Source organism: Tamandua tetradactyla, chromosome 9 (assembly GCF_023851605.1).
Source record: "Tamandua tetradactyla isolate mTamTet1 chromosome 9, mTamTet1.pri, whole genome shotgun sequence".
Classification (NCBI taxonomy): domain Eukaryota; kingdom Metazoa; phylum Chordata; class Mammalia; order Pilosa; family Myrmecophagidae; genus Tamandua; species Tamandua tetradactyla.
Genome location: NC_135335.1, coordinates 13,691,071 through 13,713,633, shown reverse-complemented (window position 1 = coordinate 13,713,633; position 22,563 = coordinate 13,691,071). Strand labels below are relative to the sequence as shown.

At 37.6% G+C, this 22,563-nt stretch overlaps 1 protein-coding gene across 4 annotated transcripts in view; it reads left to right on the top strand.

Annotated features, from left to right (window-relative positions):
* The window catches only part of SDHAF2 (succinate dehydrogenase complex assembly factor 2), a 50,715-nt gene that overhangs the window by 295 nt on the left and 27,857 nt on the right, over positions 1-22,563 (top strand). For 2 of the 4 annotated variants that reach the window (XM_077116032.1, XM_077116031.1), the window contains exons 2-4: positions 684-907; positions 989-1,098; positions 4,912-4,947. In XM_077116032.1, the coding sequence (XP_076972147.1) occupies positions 684-907; positions 989-1,098; positions 4,912-4,947 (370 nt within the window). Of the gene's footprint in view, positions 1-19; positions 196-683; positions 908-988; positions 1,099-4,911; positions 4,948-22,563 lie in introns of all 4 variants that reach the window. The other 2 variants (XM_077116034.1, XM_077116035.1) reach the window with 2 other exon arrangements.

The window sequence follows — 22,563 nt, the reverse complement described above, 5'->3', positions numbered from 1 at the left end:
GTCTCGTCTTGTGCTGCAGTCATAGAGACCGCCGGGAAGGCTCAGCTGCTGGAGAGCCGAGGGCAAGGGCAGGCCAAGGGCAGGCCGATCCTGCAGCTCAGGAGATTCGGGTCGCTTCCAACCTTTCGTGAGCCCATTTTGTGCCTGTTCCGTGATATCGTTGCATGATCAGTCGTGGTGCGGGACCCAATGCAGGTGTCACCTACTTCCCGGGCAAATTAAGCCGTACCGCCTCTTGTGATTCCTCCCTGTTCTGAAGCCTCTGATATCTGTTGTGATTTCTGATCGTGTTTTGATGGTTTTGTGCTACTCTCTAGATTGAGAGCCTTTAGGGGGGAGGGGTTAGGACAATGTCATTTCTGTATCCTCACCTTTTAACGCAGGCGAGAGACTGGAAAACAAACCTTAATTGTAGTAATTTTAAGGGAATGTAAAGAAAGGAGACAATATTTCTGCTAGGAGAATCTCCTGTAGGGTACCCGTTAAGAACAGATGCTTGCGGTTAAGACTAGATTTCCGTTACTGTTTGGGTGAAGTTGAGTAAGTTATTTAACCTTTTTGAGCCTTGGTTTCCTTGGCTGTTAAATGACATCTAAAGCATTTAACACCTAGTAAGTATCGAGTGAGTGACAGTGATGGTAGTCGTTTTTATTATAAAGATGTTTACGATTTATTTGTTTCAGATGCTTGCTCTGTCAGGTCGCAGCCCAGTGTCTCCTTTGGTCAGGGTGACATCATTCAGACGCTTCTACAGAGGTGACAGCCCAGCAGATTCTCAAAAAGACATGATTGAAATTCCCTTGCCTCCGTGGCAGGAGCGAACTGATGAGTCCATAGAAACCAAAAGAGCCCGCCTACTCTATGAAAGCAGAAAGAGGGGAATGTTGGAAAACTGTATTCTCCTTAGGTAGGGGAATTAGAGTCTTGGTGTCATTTCTCTTTGACCAGAGACAGCTTTTTTTTAACTCCTTTCTCTTTCTCATTTTAGCCTCTTTGCTAAAGAATATCTGCACCAAATGACAGAAAAACAGCTGAACCTCTATGATCGCCTGATTAATGAGCCCAGTAATGACTGGGATATTTACTACTGGGCCACAGGTACTGGGCGTGACAAGCAGCACAAAGTGGAAGTAGGATGACTTGGGTGATACAAGTCCAGAATTGTATCCTAGGCTTTTTTTTTTTTTTCGTGGCAGTGGACACACATCCCAGACACTCTTAAAATTTTCCCAAAGTTTGTAAGTTTCAAGGGTTCCTTGTTTGCAAGTTGCAGAAACTCATTCTGTCTAACTTATGCAAAAAAGTAATTTGGTGAAAGGGTATATGGAAAACTCACAGCATCAAAGGGAAGGCTAAGGAAAAACTAGGCTGGGTATGGACTGGATCTAGATAACTCTATTTCTGCAGAGCAAGAATTCCTCAGTAGTTTCCCCCCTAGCACTGCCTTTGCTGGGAATGAATTCTAGTTGTGCATGTTTAGGATTAGTTTTGGTTATGAGTAAAAACCAATAGTGGCCTAAACAGGATGGAAAGAATTATATTTTGCTTTCTCATAATAGAAGTCCAAAACTCATAGAGGGGCTTCCAAAAGTCTTGTGGTCCAGGTTTCTTTTGAGTTGCTGTTCTTCCATCCTCAGCATGTGTCCTTTACCTCACGATTCCAGATGGCTACTAAAGCTCTGCCAGTTATGTCCATATTACAGCCAAGAGAAAAGAGTAAAGAACAGCATATCCCCTTCTTTGTAGATACTTCTCAGAAAGTTGTACATTGTATTTCCACTCATTTTCCATAAGCTACACCAGCCATAAAGGAAAAATAATATGGTATTCTGGGGCCATGTGCTTAGCTAAATTGAAGGTTCTCTTATCAAGGAAAAAGGGGATGATGGATATAATAGCTCATTCGTTTCTGCCATGCTCCTTCGGTCTCACGTTTTTATGTCTCCACTCATATTTGTATCAGGAAACAGAAGCCAATTTACAGGTTCCAAGCATGAAAAGTGGTAATTCAGGCTTTTACAACAATTGGAAGTCTGGAAGAGTGATGGTCTACCAATAATTATTGACCATCTCAGCCTGCAGCAACAGTGGGTAGTTCTTAAGAGTTGGTCCAGAAGTTGCTGTAAATCTCAAGTGCCTGTATTTTGGAACTTTGACTGCAGGAACAAAATAAGTGGGTTTCAAAGACCTACCCAGAAGGTGCTTTAACCTCATGTCAGTCCACTTATCTGTCTATACCTCTGTCCAGAGAGCATTGGCCTGACCTCTTTCACCTTGCAAATCTCACATGACTGCTTCTCGTTGGCAGACTGTAATATGGAATCATGTAGGAAGAGGATTTTGTTTCACATAATCCCCTAGCTTCCTTAGAAAGATTGTGGAGAAGGTCTAGTTGATGAGATGATTCAGCCCGAGATAAAACTCCCTGAAGAGAAAGTCCATTTGGTTGAGTTTAAGGCATATGTTTTCCTCTTAGCCCTTCCACTGCAGTAAGCAGAAGGATCTAGAGAAAGATGCTTGCAGGGACCTTGCAGCTTAGGTAACACAAATACAGTCATGTGGATTTACCTTCTTACCAGGTCTATATGCTTTGGGAAGGGCTGTTTCCCTATACAAAGGAACCTGAATGCTATAAAGAAATGGAAAGTGTTGGTTGGTAGGATAGCTAGCACATTAGGTGTTTTTAACTCTTCTAGGCAATAGTTTCCTGAAAAGTAGGGCTTCTGGAGGACTGTCATAAAATTCGAGTATATTAGTTGTGCTGTATGATCAGGCTCGGGTCACAGTTGAAACTTTGTCTTTCTGGACACAGTTGGCTAAGTATGAGAAGAAATCACTTTCCTTCCATTTGTCAAGAGTGTCTAGAAAATCATAACAGTACTCCTCATACTAGAAGAGGTATTGCATGTTCTTCAAGGCACCACAGAAAGGGAATCAGTTAATAGCAGACAACCTTTCTGGTTATGATGTAAAGATTTGACTCTTTGGGACTGACAGCATCCATTACCCCTTCCCGATAGCCCAGGAATTTATATATTTATATTACTTTTTTTTTGTATGAATATGTTATTTTTTTATTTTTATTTTTTTAATACCAAAAAACAAACATAAACATTCTAACTTTTGATCATTCCGTTCTACATATATATTTATATTACATTTTATCGTCAAGTTTATTGAGGTGTAATTTACATACAGTAGTAGCCACCTTTTTAAAAAAATTTTTTATTAATTTTTAAATTTTTTTTAAAAATGACAAAAAAGAAACACAAACATTCTTAACATATGATCATTCCATTCTACATATATAATCAGTAATTCACATCATCACATAGTTGCATATTCATCATCATGATCATTTCTTAGAATATTTGCATCAATTCAGAAAAAGAAATAAAAAGACAACAGAAAAAGAAATAAAAAGAGAACAGAAAAAAATTCATATATACCATACCCCTTACCCCTCCCTTTCATTGATCACTAGCATTTCAAACTAAATTTAACATTTGTTCCTCCTGTTACTTATTTTTATTCCATTTATGTTCTACTCATCTGTTGACAAGGTAGATAAAAGGAGCATCAGACACAAGGTTTTCATAATCACGCAGTCACATTATGAAAGCTGTATCATTATACAATCATCAAGAAACATGGCTACTGGAACACAGCTCTACATTTTCAGGCAGTTCCCTCCAGCCTCGCCATTACATCTTGATATTCACCTTTTTTTACTATACAGTTATCTGGCAAATGCTTATAGTTGAACAACTACCAACAAAGTCAAGGAATAAAATGATACCTTCACCTCAAAAGTTCCCTTGTACCCCTTTGTAGTTATTCCTTTCATCACACCCAGTCTCATAGTCACTGATTTGTTTTCCATCTCGATAGTTTTACCTTTCCCAGAATACCATGCAGATGGAATCACGCAGTATGTAGTATGTGTGTAGTGTTTGAGTCTGACTGCTTCCACTAGGCACGGGCGTCAGCGGATTATGGCCTGCTGCTGCCTGTTTTTGTACAGCCGGTGACCTGAAAATGGTCTTTACAATTTTTTAATGGTTAGAGAGAAAAATCAAAAGAATATTTCATGACACGTGAAAAGTATATGAAATTCAAATTTCAGTGTCCATAGAATTTTATTGGAACAGTCACACTTTTTTATTTGCATATCGTCTGTGGCTCTTTTCACAGTACAGTGGCAGAGTTGAGTAGTTCTGACAAAACATATGGCCCACAGAGTCTAAAATATATGCTCTCTGGCTCTTTATAGGAAAAGTTTGCCAATCCCTGACTTAGATAATACATTTGAGGTTCATTCACGTTGTTTGTATCTCTGGTTCACTCTTTATTGTTGAGTAGTGTTCCATTGTTTGGATATACCACAGTTTGTTTATCCATTGACCAAACTAAAGGACATTAGGGTAGTTTCATTTTTAGATGAGCATGAATAAACCTGCTATAAACATTTGCATACAGGTTCTTGTGAATGTATGTTTTAATTTATCTTGTATTAGGTGTTCTTAACTCTTATAGGCAATATAAAATATCTTATATTAGGTGTTTTTAATATCCAGAAGGATTCCTATGGTTAGTGTATATAAGAAATTCCCAAACTATTGCCCGAATTTATCAGACCATTTTTGCAATCCAACCAGCAATGCCAAAGAGTTCCGGTTGCTTCCATCTTTGCCAGGACTTGGTATTATTAGGTTTTATTTGTTTTTAAGCCTTTTTTTATACATGGCTCATTAAAAAGCACTGTGGTATATTACTGTAGTTTTATTTGGCATATCCCTAATGACTTATCATATTGAGAATGTTTTTAAATGCATATATCTTTGGTGATGTGTCTTTTCTTATATTTCCCTTTTTATTTTATTTATTTATTTATTTATTTTGCATGGACAGGCGCCAGGAATCGAACCCAAGTCCCGGGCATGGCAGGTGAGAACTCTGCCTGCTGAGCTACCGTTACCTACCTCCCCCTTACTTTTTAAAATTGTATTGTTTTCTTATTATTGCACTTTGAGTGATCTTAATATATTCCAGACTCAAGCCCTTTTTCATCTGTGTGCTTCATACATTTTTTCTCCTGGTCAATGACTTGTCTTTCCATTTTCCTAACATTGTCTTTCAAAGAGCACTTTTTAATTTTGATGAAATACAGAGTTTTAATTTTTGTTTAATGGGATTGTAATTTTTGGTATTATATCTAAGAACTATTTGCCTAACCTGTTTTTTTGTTTTTAGGAATTTTATAATTTTAGGTTTGGCTCTGAGATCCATTTTGAGTTTTTGTTTTAGTATGTAGGTTTAACTTGTTCCAACATCATTTGATTTGTAGAAAAGATTATCCTTTCTTCATTAAATTGCTTTGCAGTCAGTTGGCCATTTATTTCTGAACTCTGTTCTGTTCCATTGATCTTTATGGTTGTCCTTTTGCCAGTTCCATACGGTCTGGATTAGTAGAGCTTTATGGTAATGTTTTGTAATCAGGTAGTATGAGTCCTCCAACTTCTTTCTTTTTCAGAATTTTCTTGGCTCTTGTCTTTTTCTTGCTAGAGGTACCATAACTGAGTACCACAAATGGGTGGTTTTAAACAACAGAAGTTTGTTCTCTCATAGTTCTAGAGGCCAGAAGTTTTAAATCATGTCAGCAGGGCTATGCATCCCCTGAAGTCTGTGAGGTTCCTGGCAGTAACTTGCCAGCAGTCCATGGTATTCTTTGGCTTGTGGCATATCTTAATCTCTGCCCCTGTCGCTTGGCTTTCTTCTCTGTCTGTCTGTCCAAATTTCCTGCCCTTATAAGGGCACTGCCATATTGGATTTAGGGCCTGCCCAACTCAGTTTAGCTGCATTTAACTAAAAATATCTTTGCAATCCTCTTTCCATGTGGGATCACATTCACGAGACCAGAGGTTAAGACTCGAACATTTCTGGGAGTAGGGAAATACGGTTCAGTCCATAAAAACTCTGTTAGTTAACTTTGCTTTTCCATGTAAATTTTGAATCAGCTATTCAATTTATTAAAAAATAAAAATAAAAATCCTGCCTAAATATTTGGGGTTTCATTAAATCAGTAGATTAATTTGGGGCTATTCTTTTTTTTTTCCTTGTGTCTTCTTTTTTTATTTTTCATTTTTAAACAATTTTATTCATACATCATGTAATCTACCCTAAACAAATAGACATGCCTTCACCACCATAATTCATATGAAAACATTTCCTTTCCTTCTGCATAGACTCCGTACCCCTCCCCCATGCCCCAAATTGTTGACAGTTAGTTTTGGCGTAATGCCTTTGTTACACCCAGTGGAAGCATATTACAATGTTACTGTTTTGTTTTTTTTTTTAACTTTTGATCATTCCCTTCTACATATATAATCAGTAGTTCACAATATCATCACATAGTTGCATATTCATCATCATGATCATTTCTTGGAACATTTCCGTCTATTTAGAAAAAGAAATAAAAAGAAAACAAAAAAATTTATACATACCATACCCTTTACCCCTCCCTTTCATTGATCATCACCATTTCAATCTAAATTTATTTTAACATTTGTTCCCCCTATTATTTATTTTTATTCCATATGTTCTACTCGTCTGTTGACAAGGTAGATAAAGGAGCATCAGACACAAGGTTTTCACAATCACACAGTCACATTGTGAAAGCTATATCATTATACAATCATCTTCCAGAAACATGGCTACTGGAACACAGCTCTACATTTTCAGGCAGTTCCCTCCAGCCTCTCCATTACATCTTGGATAACTATCTACTTAATGTGTAAGAATAACCTCCAGGATAACCTCTCAACTCTGTTTGGAATCTCTCAGCCATGGATACTTTATTTTGTCTCATTTCACTCTTCCCCTTTTTGGTCGAGAAGGTTTTCTCAATCAATTTGGAGCAATTCTTAACTTAGAATCTTCCAATCTGTGAACATTATATGTGTGTGTATATGTATCCATTTATGTAGCCTTTGATTTCTTTCACTAGTGTATTATCTAGTGCTGCAAAAAACTTACCCCAAAGTTGTTAGCTGCTTAAAACCACACACATTTATTATCTCATAGTTTCTGCAAGTTTGAAATCCAGACATGGCTTAGTTGGTTCCTCTGCTTCATGGTTTTCCATGAGATTGCAATTCAAGGTGGCAGCCCAAAACATGCAGCCACATCTGAAGGCTCAACTGAAGAAGGCTCTGCTTCCAAATTCACTGTGGTTTTTTGCCAGAGTTAAGTTCCTCATATGCTCTTGGTCAGAGAGCCTCAGTTCCTTACTCTCCTTCTGTTCTTGCTGCATGGGCATTTCCCACATAACAGGTTGTGCCGTCAAAATGTGCAAACTGTGAAGGCAACAGAGTATCCTAGCAAGTTGGAAGTCACAGTTTTGTAACTTAATCACAGAAGTGATATCCCGTCATCTTTACCATATTATGCTGGATACAGTCAAGTAATTAGAACCAACCTACACTCCAGGGGAGGGAAGATTAGTCAAGGATGTGATGCCAGGAGATGTGGATCAATAAGGGCCATCCTAGAAGTTTATATACCACCATCTGTATTATAATTTTCAACATATTTTGCTAGACTTACACCTAAATATTTTATTTATCTGCTGCTATTGTAAATAGCACTTAAAAATTGTTTTTCAATGTCCAGTTCATTGTTAGGATTGTAGAAATACCATTGAATTTTGCGTATTTACCTTGCATACTGTGATCTTGCTGAATTCATTTAGTTCTAGAAGCTTTTTTAAAGATTGTTCGGTTGAGATTTTCTATGTAGACTGTCATACCATCTGAACAAAAGTGTTTTTTTCTTCCTTTCCAATCTGATTAGGCCTTTTATATCTGTTACTTGCCATGCTGCACTGTCTGGGACTTCCATAAAATGTCAGATAGCAGTGGTAAGATCAGGCATCCTTGCCTTTTCCCAGTGTTAGGTGGAGAAGTGTTCCATCTCTTACCATTGAGTATAATGTTAGCTGTATGTTAATTGTAAATGCCTTTTATCAAATTGAGAAAGTCTCCTATTTTTAGTATATTGAAGGCTTTTATTGTGAATGGATGTTAATTTTGTTAAGTGCTTTCTATGGAGCTATTGAGATCTTTTTCTAGTGATTTTTTCTATTGTTTATTGATATGAATTATTGGTTGATTTTCAAATATTGAACTAAACATGTATTCCCAGGATAAACACTACATGTTCATCATATACATTACTGGATTCAATTTGCTGGTGTTTTGTAGAAGATCTTTGTATCTGTCTTCATGAAGAATTTTGGTCTATTGTTTTCTTGTAATGCCGTCATCTGGTTTTGATCTGAATCATGCTGTTCTCATAAAATGAGCTAGGAAGTACTCTCTCCTCCTCTAGTCTATGAAAGAGTTTGTGTAGAACTGATATTTCTTCCTTAAATGTTTGGTAGAGTTCACTAATGAAGCCACGTTGGCCTAGCATGTTCTTTGTTGACCTGGCATATTCTTTCTTGGCAAGTGTTTAACTATAAAGTCAGATGTTTATGAAAAGATAATGGACAGTTCAGATTATCTCTTTAATTTTCGGTGAGCTTTGGTAATTTGTATCTTTCAATGAATTTGTCCATTTCACATAAAATGACAGTTGTTGTATGATAGGCATGAAATTGTAAAGTCCCCTTAGTCTTTAAAAACCTGAGTATTTGTAGTGACGTCCTTCTTTTCCAATATCTGCAGTAGTGTTCTACTTTTATTTCTGATAATTGTTCATTTCTGATCAGTCTGGCTAAAAATTTATCAATTTTCCTCCCTAAAAAAAAAAATCAGCTTTTGATGTAATCAGTTTTCTCCATTGTTTTTGGTTTTAGTTGCATTGACTTCTGCTCTCATCTTCATTATTTCCTTTCTTCAGCTTGTCTTGGGTTTAATTTGCTAGTTTCTTAAGGTGGAAGCTGAGATCATTGATTTGGGACCTTCTTTTCCATCAGAAGCATATCATGTAATCAGTTTCCCTCAAAGCACTGCTTTAGCGTCATGTTACAGATTTTTATGTTCTATCTTTAATCAATTAAAAACATTTTCTAATTTCCCTTGTGACTTCCTCTTTTTTTTTTTTACATTTCTTTTTTTTTTATTAATAAAAAAAAGAATTAACAAAACAATTAGAAATCATTCCAATCTACATGTACAATCAGTAATTCTTTTTTTTTTTATTAATTAAAAAAAGAATTAACAAAACAATTAGAAATCATTCCAATCTACATGTACAATCAGTAATTCTTAATAACATCACATAGTTGCATATTCATCATTTCTTAGTACATTTGCATCGATTTAGAAAAAGAAATAAAAAGACAACAGAATAAGAATTAAAACAATAATAGAAAGAAAAAAAAACAAAAAAAACAAAAACAAAAAACCTATACCTCACATGCAGCTTCATTCAGTGTTTTAACATAATTGCATTACAATTGGGTAGTATTGTGCTGTCCATTTCTGAGTTTTTATATCCAGTCCCGTTGTACAGTCTGTATCCCTTCATCTCCAATTATCCCTTCTCTTTTTTTTTTTTTTTTTTAATTAAAGGAAAAAAAGAAATTAACCCAACATTTAGAGATCATACCATTCTACACATGCAATCATTAATTCTTAACATCATCACATAGATGCATGATCATCATTTCTTAGTACATTTGCATTGGTTTAGAAGAACTAGCAACATAACCGAAAAAGATATAGAATGTTAATATAGAGAAAAAAATAAAAGTAATAATAGTAAAATCAAAACAAAACAAAACAAAACAAAACAAAAACCTATAGCTCAGATGCAGCTTCATTCAGTGTTTTAACATGATTACTTTACAATTAGGTATTATTGTGCTGTCCATTTTTGAGTTTTTGTATCTAGTCCTGTTGCACAGTCTGTATCCCTTCAGCTTCAATTACCCATTGTCTTACCCTGTTTCTAACTCCTGCTGAACTCTGTTACCAATGACATATTTCAAGTTTATTCTCGAATGTCCGTTCACATCAGTGGGACCATACAGTATTTGTCCTTTAGTTTTTGGCTGGATTCACTCAGCATAATATTCTCTAGGTCCATCCATGTTATTACATGGTTCATAAGTTTATCTTGTCTTAAAGCTGCATAATATTCCATCGTATGTATATACCACAGTTTGTTTAGCCACTCTTCTGTTGATGGAGATTTTGGCTGTTTCCATCTCTTTGCAATTGTAAATAATGCTGCTATAAACATTGGTGTGCAAATGTCCGTTTGTGTCTTTGCCCTTAAGTCCTTTGAGTAGATACCTAGCAATGGTATTGCTGGGTCGTATGGCAATTCTATATTCAGCTTTTTGAGGAACCGCCAAACTGCCTTCCACAGTGGTTGCACCCTTTGACATTCCCACCAACAGTGGATAAGTGTGCCTCTTTCTCCGCATCCTCTCCAGCACTTGTCATTTTCTGTTTTGTTGATAATGGCCATTCTGGTGGGTGTGAGATGATATCTCATTGTGGTTTTGATTTGCATTTCTCTAATGGCCAGGGACATTGAGCATCTCTTCATGTGCCTCTTGGCCATCCGTATTTCCTCTTCTGAGAGGTGTCTGTTCAAGTCTTTTTCCCATTTTGTAATTGGGTTGGCTGTCTTTTTGTTGTTGAGATGAACAATCTCTTTATAAATTCTGGATACTAGACCTTTATCTGATATATCATTTCCAAATATTGTCTCCCATTGTGAAGGCTGTCTTTCTACTTTCTTGATGAAGTTCTTTGATGCACAAAAGTGTTTAATTTTGAGGAGTTCCCATTTATTTATTTCCTTCTTCAGTGCTCTTGCTTTAGGTTTAAGGTCCATAAAACCGCCTCCAATTGTAAGATCCATAAGATATCTCCCAACATTTTCCTCTAACTGTTTTATGGTCTTAGACCTAATGTTTAGATCTTTGATCCATTTTGAGTTAACTTTTGTATAGGGTGTGAGAGATGGGTCTTCTTTCATTCTTTTGCATATGGATATCCAGTTCTCTAGGCACCATTTATTGAAGAGACTGCTCTGTCCCAGGTGAGTTGGCTTGACTGCCTTATCAAAGATCAAATGTCCATAGATGAGAGGGTCTATATCTGAGCACTCTATTCGATTCCATTGGTCGATATATCTATCTTTATGCCAATACCATGCTGTTTTGACCACTGTGGCTTCATAATATGCCTTAAAGTCAGGCAGCGCGAGACCTCCAGCTTCGTTTTTTTTCCTCAAGATGTTTTTAGCAATTTGGGGCACCCTGCCCTTCCAGATAAATTTGCTTATTGGTTTTTCTATTTCTGAAAAATAAGTTGTTGGGATTTTGATTGGTATTGCATTGAATCTGTAAATCAATTTAGGTAGGATTGACATCTTAACTATATTTAGTCTTCCAATCCATGAACACGGTATGCCCTTCCATCTATTTAGGTCTTCTGTGATTTCTTTTAGCAGTTTTTTGTAGTTTTCTTTATATAGGTTTTTTGTCTCTTTAGTTAAATTTATTCCTAGGTATTTTATTCTTTTAGTTGCAATTGTAAATGGGATTCGTTTCTTGATTTCCCCCTCAGCTTGTTCATTACTAGTGTATAGAAATGCTACAGATTTTTGAATGTTGATCTTGTAACCTGCTACTTTGCTGTACTCATTTATTAGCTCTAGTAGTTTTGTTGTGGATTTTTCCGGGTTTTCGACGTATAGTATCATATCGTCTGCAAACAGTGATAGTTTTACTTCTTCCTTTCCAATTTTGATGCCTTGTATTTCTTTTTCTTGTCTAATTGCTCTGGCTAGAACCTCCAACACAATGTTGAATAATAGTGGTGATAGTGGACATCCTTGTCTTGTTCCTGATCTTAGGGGGAAAGTTTTCAATTTTTCCCCATTGAGGATGATATTAGCTGTGGGTTTTTCATATATTCCCTCTATCATTTTAAGGAAGTTCCCTTGTATTCCTATCTTTTGAAGTGTTTTCAACAGGAAAGGATGTTGAATCTTGTCGAATGCCTTCTCTGCATCAATTGAGATGATCATGTGATTTTTCTGCTTTGATTTGTTGATATGGTGTATTACATTAATTGATTTTCTTATGTTGAACCATCCTTGCATACCTGGGATGAATCCTACTTGGTCATGATGTATAATTCTTTTAATGTGTTGTTGGATACGATTTGCTAGAATTTTATTGAGGATTTTTGCATCTGTATTCATTAGAGAGATTGGTCTGTAGTTTTCTTTTTTTGTAATATCTTTGCCTGGTTTTGGTATGAGGGTGATGTTGGCTTCATAGAATGAATTAGGTAGTTTTCCCTCCACTTCGATTTTTTTGAAGCGTTTGAAGAGAATTGGTACTAATTCTTTCTGGAACGTTTGGTAGAATTCACATGTGAAGCCATCTGGTCCTGGACTTTTCTTTTTAGGAAGCTTTTGAATGACTGATTCAATTTCTTTACTTGTGATTGGTTTGTTGAGGTCATCTATGTCTTCTTGAGTCAAAGTTGGTTGTTCATGTCTTTCCAGGAACCCGTCCATTTCCTCTAAATTGTTGTATTTATTAGCGTAAAGTTGTTCATAGTATCCTGTTATTACCTCCTTTATTTCTGTGAGGTCAGTAGTTATGTCTCCTCTTCCATTTCTGATCTTATTTATTTGCATCCTCTCTCTTCTTCTTTTTGTCAATCTTGCTAAGGGCCCATCAATCTTATTGATTTTCTCATAGAACCAACTTCTGGCCTTATTGATTTTCTCTATTGTTTTCATGTTTTCAATTTCATTTATTTGTGCTCTAATCTTTGTTATTTCTTTCCTTTTGCTTGCTTTGGGGTTAGCTTGCTGTTCTTTCTCCAGTTCTTCCAAATGGATAGTTAATTCCTGAATTTTTGCCTTTTCTTCTTTTCTGATATAGGCATTTAGAGCAATAAATTTCCCTCTTAGCACTGCCTTTGCTGCGTCCCATAAGTTTTGATATGTTGTGTTTTCATTTTCATTTGCCTCGAGGTATTTGCTAATTTCTCTTGCAATTTCTTCTTTGACCCAGTCGTTGTTTAGGAGTGTGTTGTTGAGCCTCCACGTATTGTGAATTTTCTGGCACTCTGCCTATTATTGATTTCCAACATCATTCCTTTATGGTCCGAGAAAGTGTTGTGTAAGATTTCAATCTTTTTAAATTTGTTAAGACTTGCTTTGTGACCCAGCATATGGTCTATCTTTGAGAATGATCCATGAGCACTTGAGAAAAAGGTGTATCCTGCTGTTGTGGGATGTAATGTCCTATAAATGTCTATTAAGTCTAGTTCATTTATAGTAATATTCAGATTCTCTATTTCTTTGTTGATCCTCTGTCTAGATGTTCTGTCCATTGATGAGAGTGGGGAATTGAAGTCTCCAACTATTATGGTATATGAGTCTATTTCCCTTTTCAGTGTTTGCAGTATATTCCTCACGTATTTTGGGGCCTTCTGATTCGGTGCGTAAATATTTATGATTGTTATGTCTTCTTGTTTAATTGTTCCTTTTATTAGTATATAGTGTCCTTCTTTGTCTCTTTTAACTGTTTTACATTTGAAGTCTAATTTGTTGGATATTAGTATAGCCACTCCTGCTCTTTTCTGGTTGTTATTTGCATGAAATATCTTTTCCCAACCTTTCACTTTCAACCTATGTTTATCTTTGGGTCTAAGATGTGTTTCCTGTAGACAGCATATAGAAGGATCCTGTTTTTTAATCCATTCTGCCAATCTATGTCTTTTGATTGGGGAATTCAGTCCATTGACATTTAGTGTTATTACTGTTTGGATAATATTTTCCTCTAACATTTTGCCTTTTGTATTATATATATCATATCTGATTTTCCTTCTTTCTACACTCTTTTCCATATCTCTCTCTTCTGTCTTTTTTATCTGACTCTAGTGCTCCCTTTAGTATTTCTTGCAGAGCTGGTCTCTTGGTCACAAATTCTTTCAGTGACTTTTTGTCTGAGAATGTTTTAATTTCTCCCTCATTTTTGAAGGATAATTTTGCTGGATATAGGAGTCTTGGTTGGCAGTTTTTCTCTTTTAGTATTTTAAATATATCATCCCACTGTCTTCTAGCTTCCATGGTTTCTGCTGAGAAATCTACACAAAGTCTTATTGGGTTTCCCTTGTATGTAATGGATTGTTTTTCTCTTGCTGCTTTCAAGATCTTCTCTTTCTCTTTGACCTCTGACATTCTAACTAGTAAGTGTCTTGGAGAACGCCTATTTGGGTCTAATCTCTTTGGGGTGCGCTGCACTTCTTGGATCTGTAATTTTAGGTCTTTCATAAGAGTTGGGAAATTTTCAGTGATAATTTCTTCCATTAGTTTTTCTCCTCCTTTTCCCTTCTCTTCTCCTTCTGGGACACCCACAACACGTATATTTGTGCGGTTCATATTGTCCTTGAGTTCCCTGATACCCTGTTCAAATTTTTCCATTCTTTTCCCTATAGTTTCTGTTTCTTTTTGGAATTCAGATGTTCCATCCTCCAAATCACTAATTCTATCTTCTGTCTCTTTAAATCTATCATTGTAGCTATCCATTATTTTTTCTATGTTTGCTACTTTATCCTTCACTTCCATAAGTTCTGCGATTTGTTTTTTCAGTTTTTCTATTTCTTCTTTATGTTCAGCCCATGTCCTCTTCATGTCCTCCCTCAATTTATCGATTTCATTTTTGAAGAGGTTTTCCATTTCTGTTCGTATATTCAGCATTAGTTGTCTCAGCTCTTGTGTCTCATTTGAGCTATTGGTTTGTTCCTTTGACTGAGCCATATTCTCAATCTTTTGAGCGTGGACAGTTATCTTCTGCTGCTGGTGTCTGGGCATTTATTCAGATTTCTCTTGGTGTTGGACCCAGCAAGGTTGTAATATTTTTCTGTGAAATCTCTGGGTTCTGTTTTTCTTATCCTGCCCAGTAGGTGGCGCTCGTGGCACACGTTTGTCTGCGGGTCCCACCAGTAAAAGGTGCTGTGGGACCTTAAACTTTGGAAAACTCTCGCCGTCCTGGGGGTTCGCTAGCCGAAGCGGCTTGAGCCGGCCCGGGGTCCGAACGCAGGGAGGGTGTCCGAACGCATGGAGGGTTGCTGGTCGCCGCAGCCAGGGAAAGAGCCCATCCGAATTTCCTAGTCGGCCCTGGGCAACAAGCGTGGCGGGAGGGCGCCAGCGGCAGCGGCCCGCCCGAGAGAGTGCACGTTCCCCGGGAGTCACGGGGTCACCGTTCTCCGCGGCCTGGGGGTTTCCGATCCAATTCTCTCAGTTGGTCCGGGGGCTGCGCGTGGTGTGGGCGCCAGTCGCCTTGGTTTCAGGGGACCACCTCTCCAATTCTCCCAGCCGACCCGGGAAGGGGGAAGGGAGTAACTCCGGCCGCTTGCCACCCCGCCCGGTAAGGCCCGCGCGCCTCGGCGATCTCACCCGAGCTGCTTCTCTCAGCCAGCCAGCCGTTCCAGGATGGGGTACGCTGTCTTTTTTATCTCTGTTGTGGCTTTGGGCGCTTTCTGTATCGTTTCTACTCCCCTAGTAGGTGTCCTGGAGAAGAAACTAAGATCCGCGCGTCTTACTAAGCTGCCATCTTCCAGGAAGTCTGTGACTTCCTCTTTGACCCATGAGTTATTTAGAAGTGTGGTTTTTTTTTTCAAATATTGGATTTTCCAAATAATTTTCTGTTATTGATTTCTAGTTTTATTGTATATTGTGATCAAAGAATATAGGTTGTACAATTTTAATTCTTTTAAATTTGTTGAACTTTTTCTTATTGCCTGTAATGTGAGGGTTTCTTGATGCGATGTCCATGTACATTTGAATTTTATTTGTGTTTTGCATTCATAGGTGAAGTGTTTTATAAATGTCAGAGCAAGTTGGTTGATACTGTTCTTCTGTGTACTTATTTTATCAATTAATAATAGGGGAATGATGTAATCTCTATAATTGTGGATTTGTCTATTACTCCTTTCAGTTCTTGCTTCATGTATTTTGAAGCTCTGTTTTGATGTGAGCATATATTTAAGGTTGTTAGATTTTCATGATGAATTACCATCATGTAATGCCCATTTTTATAACTCATATACCTTGTTCTAAAGTGACAATATTATAGACACTCCAGCTTTCCTTTGATTAGTGTTTGTATGGTATGTCTTTTTCCATCTCTATTAGTTTTTCATTTCTGTGTCACAAATTACCACAGACGTCTGGACTTTAAACAGAACTCCTTTACTAACACACAGTTCTGTGGGGTCAGAAACCATGCCCAAATCCTACAATCTGAAATCAGTATGGTGTCTGAGCTTCATTCCTGTTTGGAGGCTCTAGGCAAGAATCCATTTCCAGGCACATTTGGGTTGTTAGAATTCATTTCCTTGTATGTATAGGACTGAGATCCCCACTGTCTTGCTAGGCTTGGGCTACTCTCAGCCCCCAGAGACCCTCTCAGGTTTCACCTCATGACCCTCTCCATCCAAGCAAGTTCTCTTATCATGTCAGTCAAGTCCCCTCTCATCCTTCAGATCTCTCTGCCTTCCCTTCTGTCATCATCCGCAGCTTTTAAAGAGCTTGTAGGTCAGGCCTGTTTGTCTTAAGGTCAATGTGTCTGTCACATACCCTAATTTTGGAGTAAAAATAACGATATTCACAGTCCTGAGGATTATCCAGGGCATGTACACTTGAAGAGCAGGAAATATTGAGAAGTATGCTTTACCATACTATCTTTTTACCTTTTTCTATTTTTCCAGATCATAGATCTTACTATTTACTGTGCTTTTTTTTATCAGAAATTTTTCTGTTTGAGAAGTTGTAGGTTTACAGAAAAATCATGCAGAAAACACAGCATGTACCCCAGAAAAATATGTTCTTAAATCTAATCTGAAGTCTTAACACCCGTTACCATATGTTTCAGTTTCCTAGGCTGCTCAAGGCAAACACCATGAAATGGGTTGGCTTAAACAATGGGAATTTATTCGTTCATGGTTTTGAGTCTTGGAAAATGTCCAGATCAAAGCATCATCAAGGCTATGTTTTCTTCTCAAAGACCAGCTACTGACAATCCTTGACACATGACAATGTGTCATGTGTCGCTGTCTCCCTTCTCTTCCAGATTTCACTGATTTCAGCTTCTTGCTGCCATGACTTTCTCTCTCTCTCTGAATTTCATTCCCTTATAAAGGACTCTAGTAATGTGGTTGAGGTGGTCATACCTTATCTGAAAAAAGGTCTACTTACAATGGATTTACACCCACAGGAATGGGTGTAAGATTTCAGATTAGATTTAAGAACATATTTTTCTGGGGTACATGCACCTTCATACTACCACTCACTATCCTCTGGACACCCCTCCCCCCAAAGAAACATGTTATTTCTATATGCAAAATGCATTTATTCCATGACAATATCCCAAAAGCCTTAAGTCATTTCAGAAACAATGCTAAGTACAAAGTCTTAGCAGAATTGGTTAAGGGTGTGGTTGTCCTGGGGCACAGTTTCCCTCCACCTGTGCATCTTTGAAATGCAGAAAACAAGTTATCTTTCACATACATAAGAGAGACAGGCATGGGATGAACATTCCCATTCCTGAAGGGAGAAATTGGAAGGAAAATGGATCACTGGTTCCAACAATTCTGAAACCCTGCAGGGCATACTACATTAGATTTCAAGGTCTGAGAATCAACTATGGAATGATGTTTTGTCCTCTCGCCCAATTGACTGGAAGCCCCAAGTCTTCCAAGTGCTTTCCCAGCAGCTTTGCTCTCTTCAAATACTGGGTTGAAGGCTCCACCCTCTTCAAGCATCAGGATGGCAGCCACACTGTCCACAATCCCTAGGGCATAGGCTCTACCAACTGAAAACAATGGGGCAACAGCATTCCTTCCTGAGCAATTGGGTGGAAGGCTGCTCTCTCCAAGTTCTGAGGCAGACTCACCCTTTCCATATGCATGGGTGGGCCTGTTCTCTGGTCTGAGAAACTGTCTTCAGTCCAGACCTCAGCTTCCATGTTCTGCCTTTGACATGATTTTTTCTTCAATCTGTCCTTTTTAGTCCAGCTGACAGTGGTTCCATTCATACAGATCTCACAAAAAATTTGTCAGTTTCCATGTAATACACAGGGGTCCAAACCATAAAACAGTAGGACTTTCCACAGATCCTTCTGGATAACTGCACCTCCAGTCCCAACTTACACTGAAGGTGCTGATTGGATCCATGTTCATTTAAACCCTCACACCGAGTACTATTCTCTGGGGACTCACTTCCCAGAAGCTTAGAATTTTCCACACCATCAGTTTCTGGTTTCTTTGTGCCCAGGAGTTCAGTTCTCAGCTTATCACTCTTCCTTTTGCATTTTACTAAAAGCTGCAAGGAGAAACCAGGCTATACTCTTCCACATTTACCTTGAAAAGCTCCTCAGCTAAATATACAACTTCATCATTTTCAAATTCTGCCTTCTACCTGATATCAGAACTCAGTTTTGCCAAGTTCTCTGCCACTTTAAAGCAAGGATCACTTTTCCTTCAGTTTCCAGTAACACATTTATACTTTTTCTTCTAAGGACTCTAAAGTACCTTTAGCATCTGTAGTTCTACCAATAGTCTCTTCACAGCCAATTAAACCTTTTCTATCAAGCATCCCACAATTCTTCCAGCCTTTACCCATTACCCAGTTCCAAAGCTGCTTCCACATTTTTGGTATTTGAAGTAGCAGCACCCCATTTTTCTATTACCAAAATCTGTTTTAGTTTCCTAGACTGCTCAAGTCAAATACCATGAAATGGAATTTATTTGCTTATGGTTTTGAGTCTTGAGAAATGTCCGAGTCAAGGCATCATCAAGGTGATGGTTTTTTCCAAAGACTGGTTACTGGCAGTCCTTGGCTCTTCTGTCACACGGTAAAGCACATGACATTGTCTGCTGGTTTTCTTCTTTCTCTTCCAGGTTTCGTTGACTTCAGCTTCTTAATTCTGTGACTGTCTCTGTCTGGAATGCATTCTCTTATAAAGGACTACAGTAATAGTAGTAATAATAGTAATCCATTCTGGTTGAGGTGGAACTCAACTGGGAAAAGGTCCTACTTACAATGGCATTATACCTACAGGAATGGATAAGATTTAAGAACATGTTTTCCTGGGGTACCTAAAGGTTCAAACCACCACATCATGTACCTGCTCCTTCCCTCTCTCTGCCCCCATTATTGACACCATGCATTAGTGTGGTACCTTTGTTACATTTGATGAAAGAATATTTTTATAATTGTACTATTAACTATACTGCATAGTTTACATTAGGGTTCACTATGTTGTACATTACTGTAGGCTTATTTTTAAAAAGTTTGCTCTAGTAATATAAACGTACATATACATGGCCTTAAACTTCCCTTTTTAACTGTGTTCAAATATATAATTCATTGCTGTTAATTATGTTCAAAATATGTTAACCTCACCACCATCTGTGTCTAAATTTGGTTTCTTGTAGGCAACATAAACTTAGGTAGGTCCTGTTCTTTTACTCTGAATCTGATAGTCTCTATCTTTTAATTACTGTGTTTAGACCATTTGTATTAATGAATTATCGATGTGGTTGGATTAAAATTTACCATCTTGACTTCAAAAAGTGGTACTGGGAAAACTAGATATCCACACAGAAAAGAAGGAAAGTGGACCCCTATCTCATACGATATACCCATATACAAAAATTAATTAAAAATTTATCAACTACCTAAATATGAGGTAAAAATATAAAATTCCTAGAAAAAAATAGGGGAGAATTCATGACTTTATATTAATTAGGCAATGGATTCTTAGACTTCAAAAGCATAAGCAACAACAAAAATAGGTAAATTGGACTTCATCAAAATTTTGAACTTTTGTGCATTAAAAGACTCAATCTTGAAAGTAAAAAGGCAACCTGCAGCATGGAAGAAAATACCCGGTAAGGATTTAATAACCAGGATATTTAAAGTACCCCTACAAATCAACAACAGAAAGACCAGTAACCTAATTTTTTAAATGAGTAAAGGACTTGAACAGATATTTCTTTAAAGAAGACATACAGATGGCCAATGAACACATGGCAAGGTCCTCAACAACTTTATCCACTAGAAAAATGCAAGTCAAAACCATGAGAAGCCATTTCACACCTATCAAATGGCTATTATTAAGGAGGTGGAAAACAACAAGTGTTGAGGATGCAGAGAAATAGGAACCCTTATAAATTGTGGGAGGAAATGTTAAATGATGCCACAGCTGTGAAAAACTGTTTGGCAGTTAAGTGTAAAATTACCAGATAACCTGGCAGTTACTCCCTAAGGTATATAAAGAATTGAAAGCAGAGACTCAAATAGATTCTTGTGTATTAGCTATTCATAAAAATAGCACTCATAATAATACTGCTATTATATAATGCTTTGGCTACTATATAATGCCAAAAGGTAGAAGCAGTCTAGTGTCTATCAACAGATGAGTGGATAAACAAAATGTGGTATATCCACTGTGCTTGTTTGAAGTTGTTATATACCCCCAAAAAGGCCATGTTCTTTTTTTTATGTATATATTTTTGAAAAATCTTCACACACATACAGTCCACCCACAGTATACAGTTGCTCACAATATCATCACAAAGTTGTGTGTTCATCACCATGATCATTTTAGAACATTTGCATCACCCCAGAAAAAGAAATAAAAAGAAAAAACTCTTACATCCCATACCCATTACCTGTCTCTCTCATTGACCACTGTTATTTCAATCTACTCAATTTTTTTAACCCCTTATCCCCTCCCCTATTATTTAGTTATTTTTCCTTTTTTTTTTTTCTTTACTCATCTGCTCATACCCTGGATAAGAGGAGCATCAGACACAAGGTTTTCACAATCACATGGTCACATTGTAAATGCTGTGTAGTTAAACAATCATCAAGGCTACTGGAACACAGCTCAGTAGTTTCAGGTACTTCTCTCCAGCCACTCCAATGCATCATAAACTAAAAGAAGATATCCATATTATGACTAAGAATAACCTCCAGGCTACCCTCTCAACTCTGAAATCTCTTAGCCACTGAAACTTTATTTTGTCCCATTTCTCTTTTCCCCCTTTGGAAAAGAAGACTTTCTCAACCCCATGATGCTGGGTCCTGGCTCATCCCAGGAGTCCTGTCGCACATTGCCAGGGAGATTTACACCCCTGAGAGTTATGTCCCATGTAGTGGGGAGGACAGTGAATTCATCTGCTGAATTGGCTTAGAGAGAGAGCTGAACAACAAAAGAGGTCTCTAGAGGTGAGTCTTAGGCATAATCAGAAGCAGGCTTAGCTTCTCATTTGCAGGAATAAGCTTCATAGGGTTGAACCCCAAGATTGAGCGCTCAGCGTATTGAATTGTTTGTCCCCACTGCTTGTGAGACTATAGGAATTCCCCCATGAGAAAGTTGAATATTTCCTCCAGTCTCCCCAGTTACCCAAGTGGACTTTGCAAATATTTTTTTTATTCTCTGCCCAAATTACTCTGTATATATTGGGACATCACTCTTACCTGTACAGAGCAGCAATATCTCACTGCCTACCCAAGATTCCATCTAAGTATGGATATCAAATAAATTGACCAAGTTATATTAGATAATGCACTGGCCAAAATATAAATTTTGCACCAAATAAACATAGCTCCCTTTGGTCTCACACAGAAGTTGAAGTTTTAAAATATGGACCATATCATCCTTTACCTTGTATTCTGATTTATCTTAGTCCTATCTAGATGAGCTTCATTCATACCTCTAGTTGAAGTCTGATGACTTTTGCAACTTTTTAAACAGTTGTCATGTGGACTAATGCTGATTTTCATAACTTCAGAGCTCTAACTCTGAGTCTCACCTGTCACATAAATACCTAAAGGTTCGAGGAAAGACCAAGATAAGCACAAATAGCTCAGTATCTCAGAGTTTAAAAATAACAGTTGTAACTCCTAAACAGATGTGTCTGCTATAAAGGCTTACAGTCTAGGACCCTTTACAATAGGCCCCAACCTGATACCCCATGCTCTCTACTTCAGTTCTCTGAGTTTGTATATTACAGTTTGTCCATATGAATAGGCATGATATTTGTCTTTTTGTTCCTGACATTTTATTGAACATACCATCCTTAAAAAGGCCATGTTCTTTTAATCCATTCCTAGGGATGCAGACCTATTATGGGAGGGACCTTTTGGTTAGATTATTTCAATTGAGATGTGACCCAGGCCATTCAAGGTGGGTCTCAGTCCTTTTACTGGAGTTCTTTATGGGAGGATAAAAGAGCAAAAAAGCCCCCCAGAGGAACTAAGAAGGAGCCACTGAAGCCGGAACTGAATGCAGCAAACCCGGGAGAGAACAGCCAGCAGATGCCGGCCATGTACCTTCCCATATGACAAAGGTGTCCAAGGTGCCAGCAGTCTGGGTATCATCCTGTCGATGCGTTACTTTGGACATTTTCACAGCTGCAGAACTGTAAATCTGTAAGCTGATCTAATCCCCATTGCAAAAGCCAACCCATTTCTTTTTCTTTTTTTTTTTTTTTTTATTTATTTTTT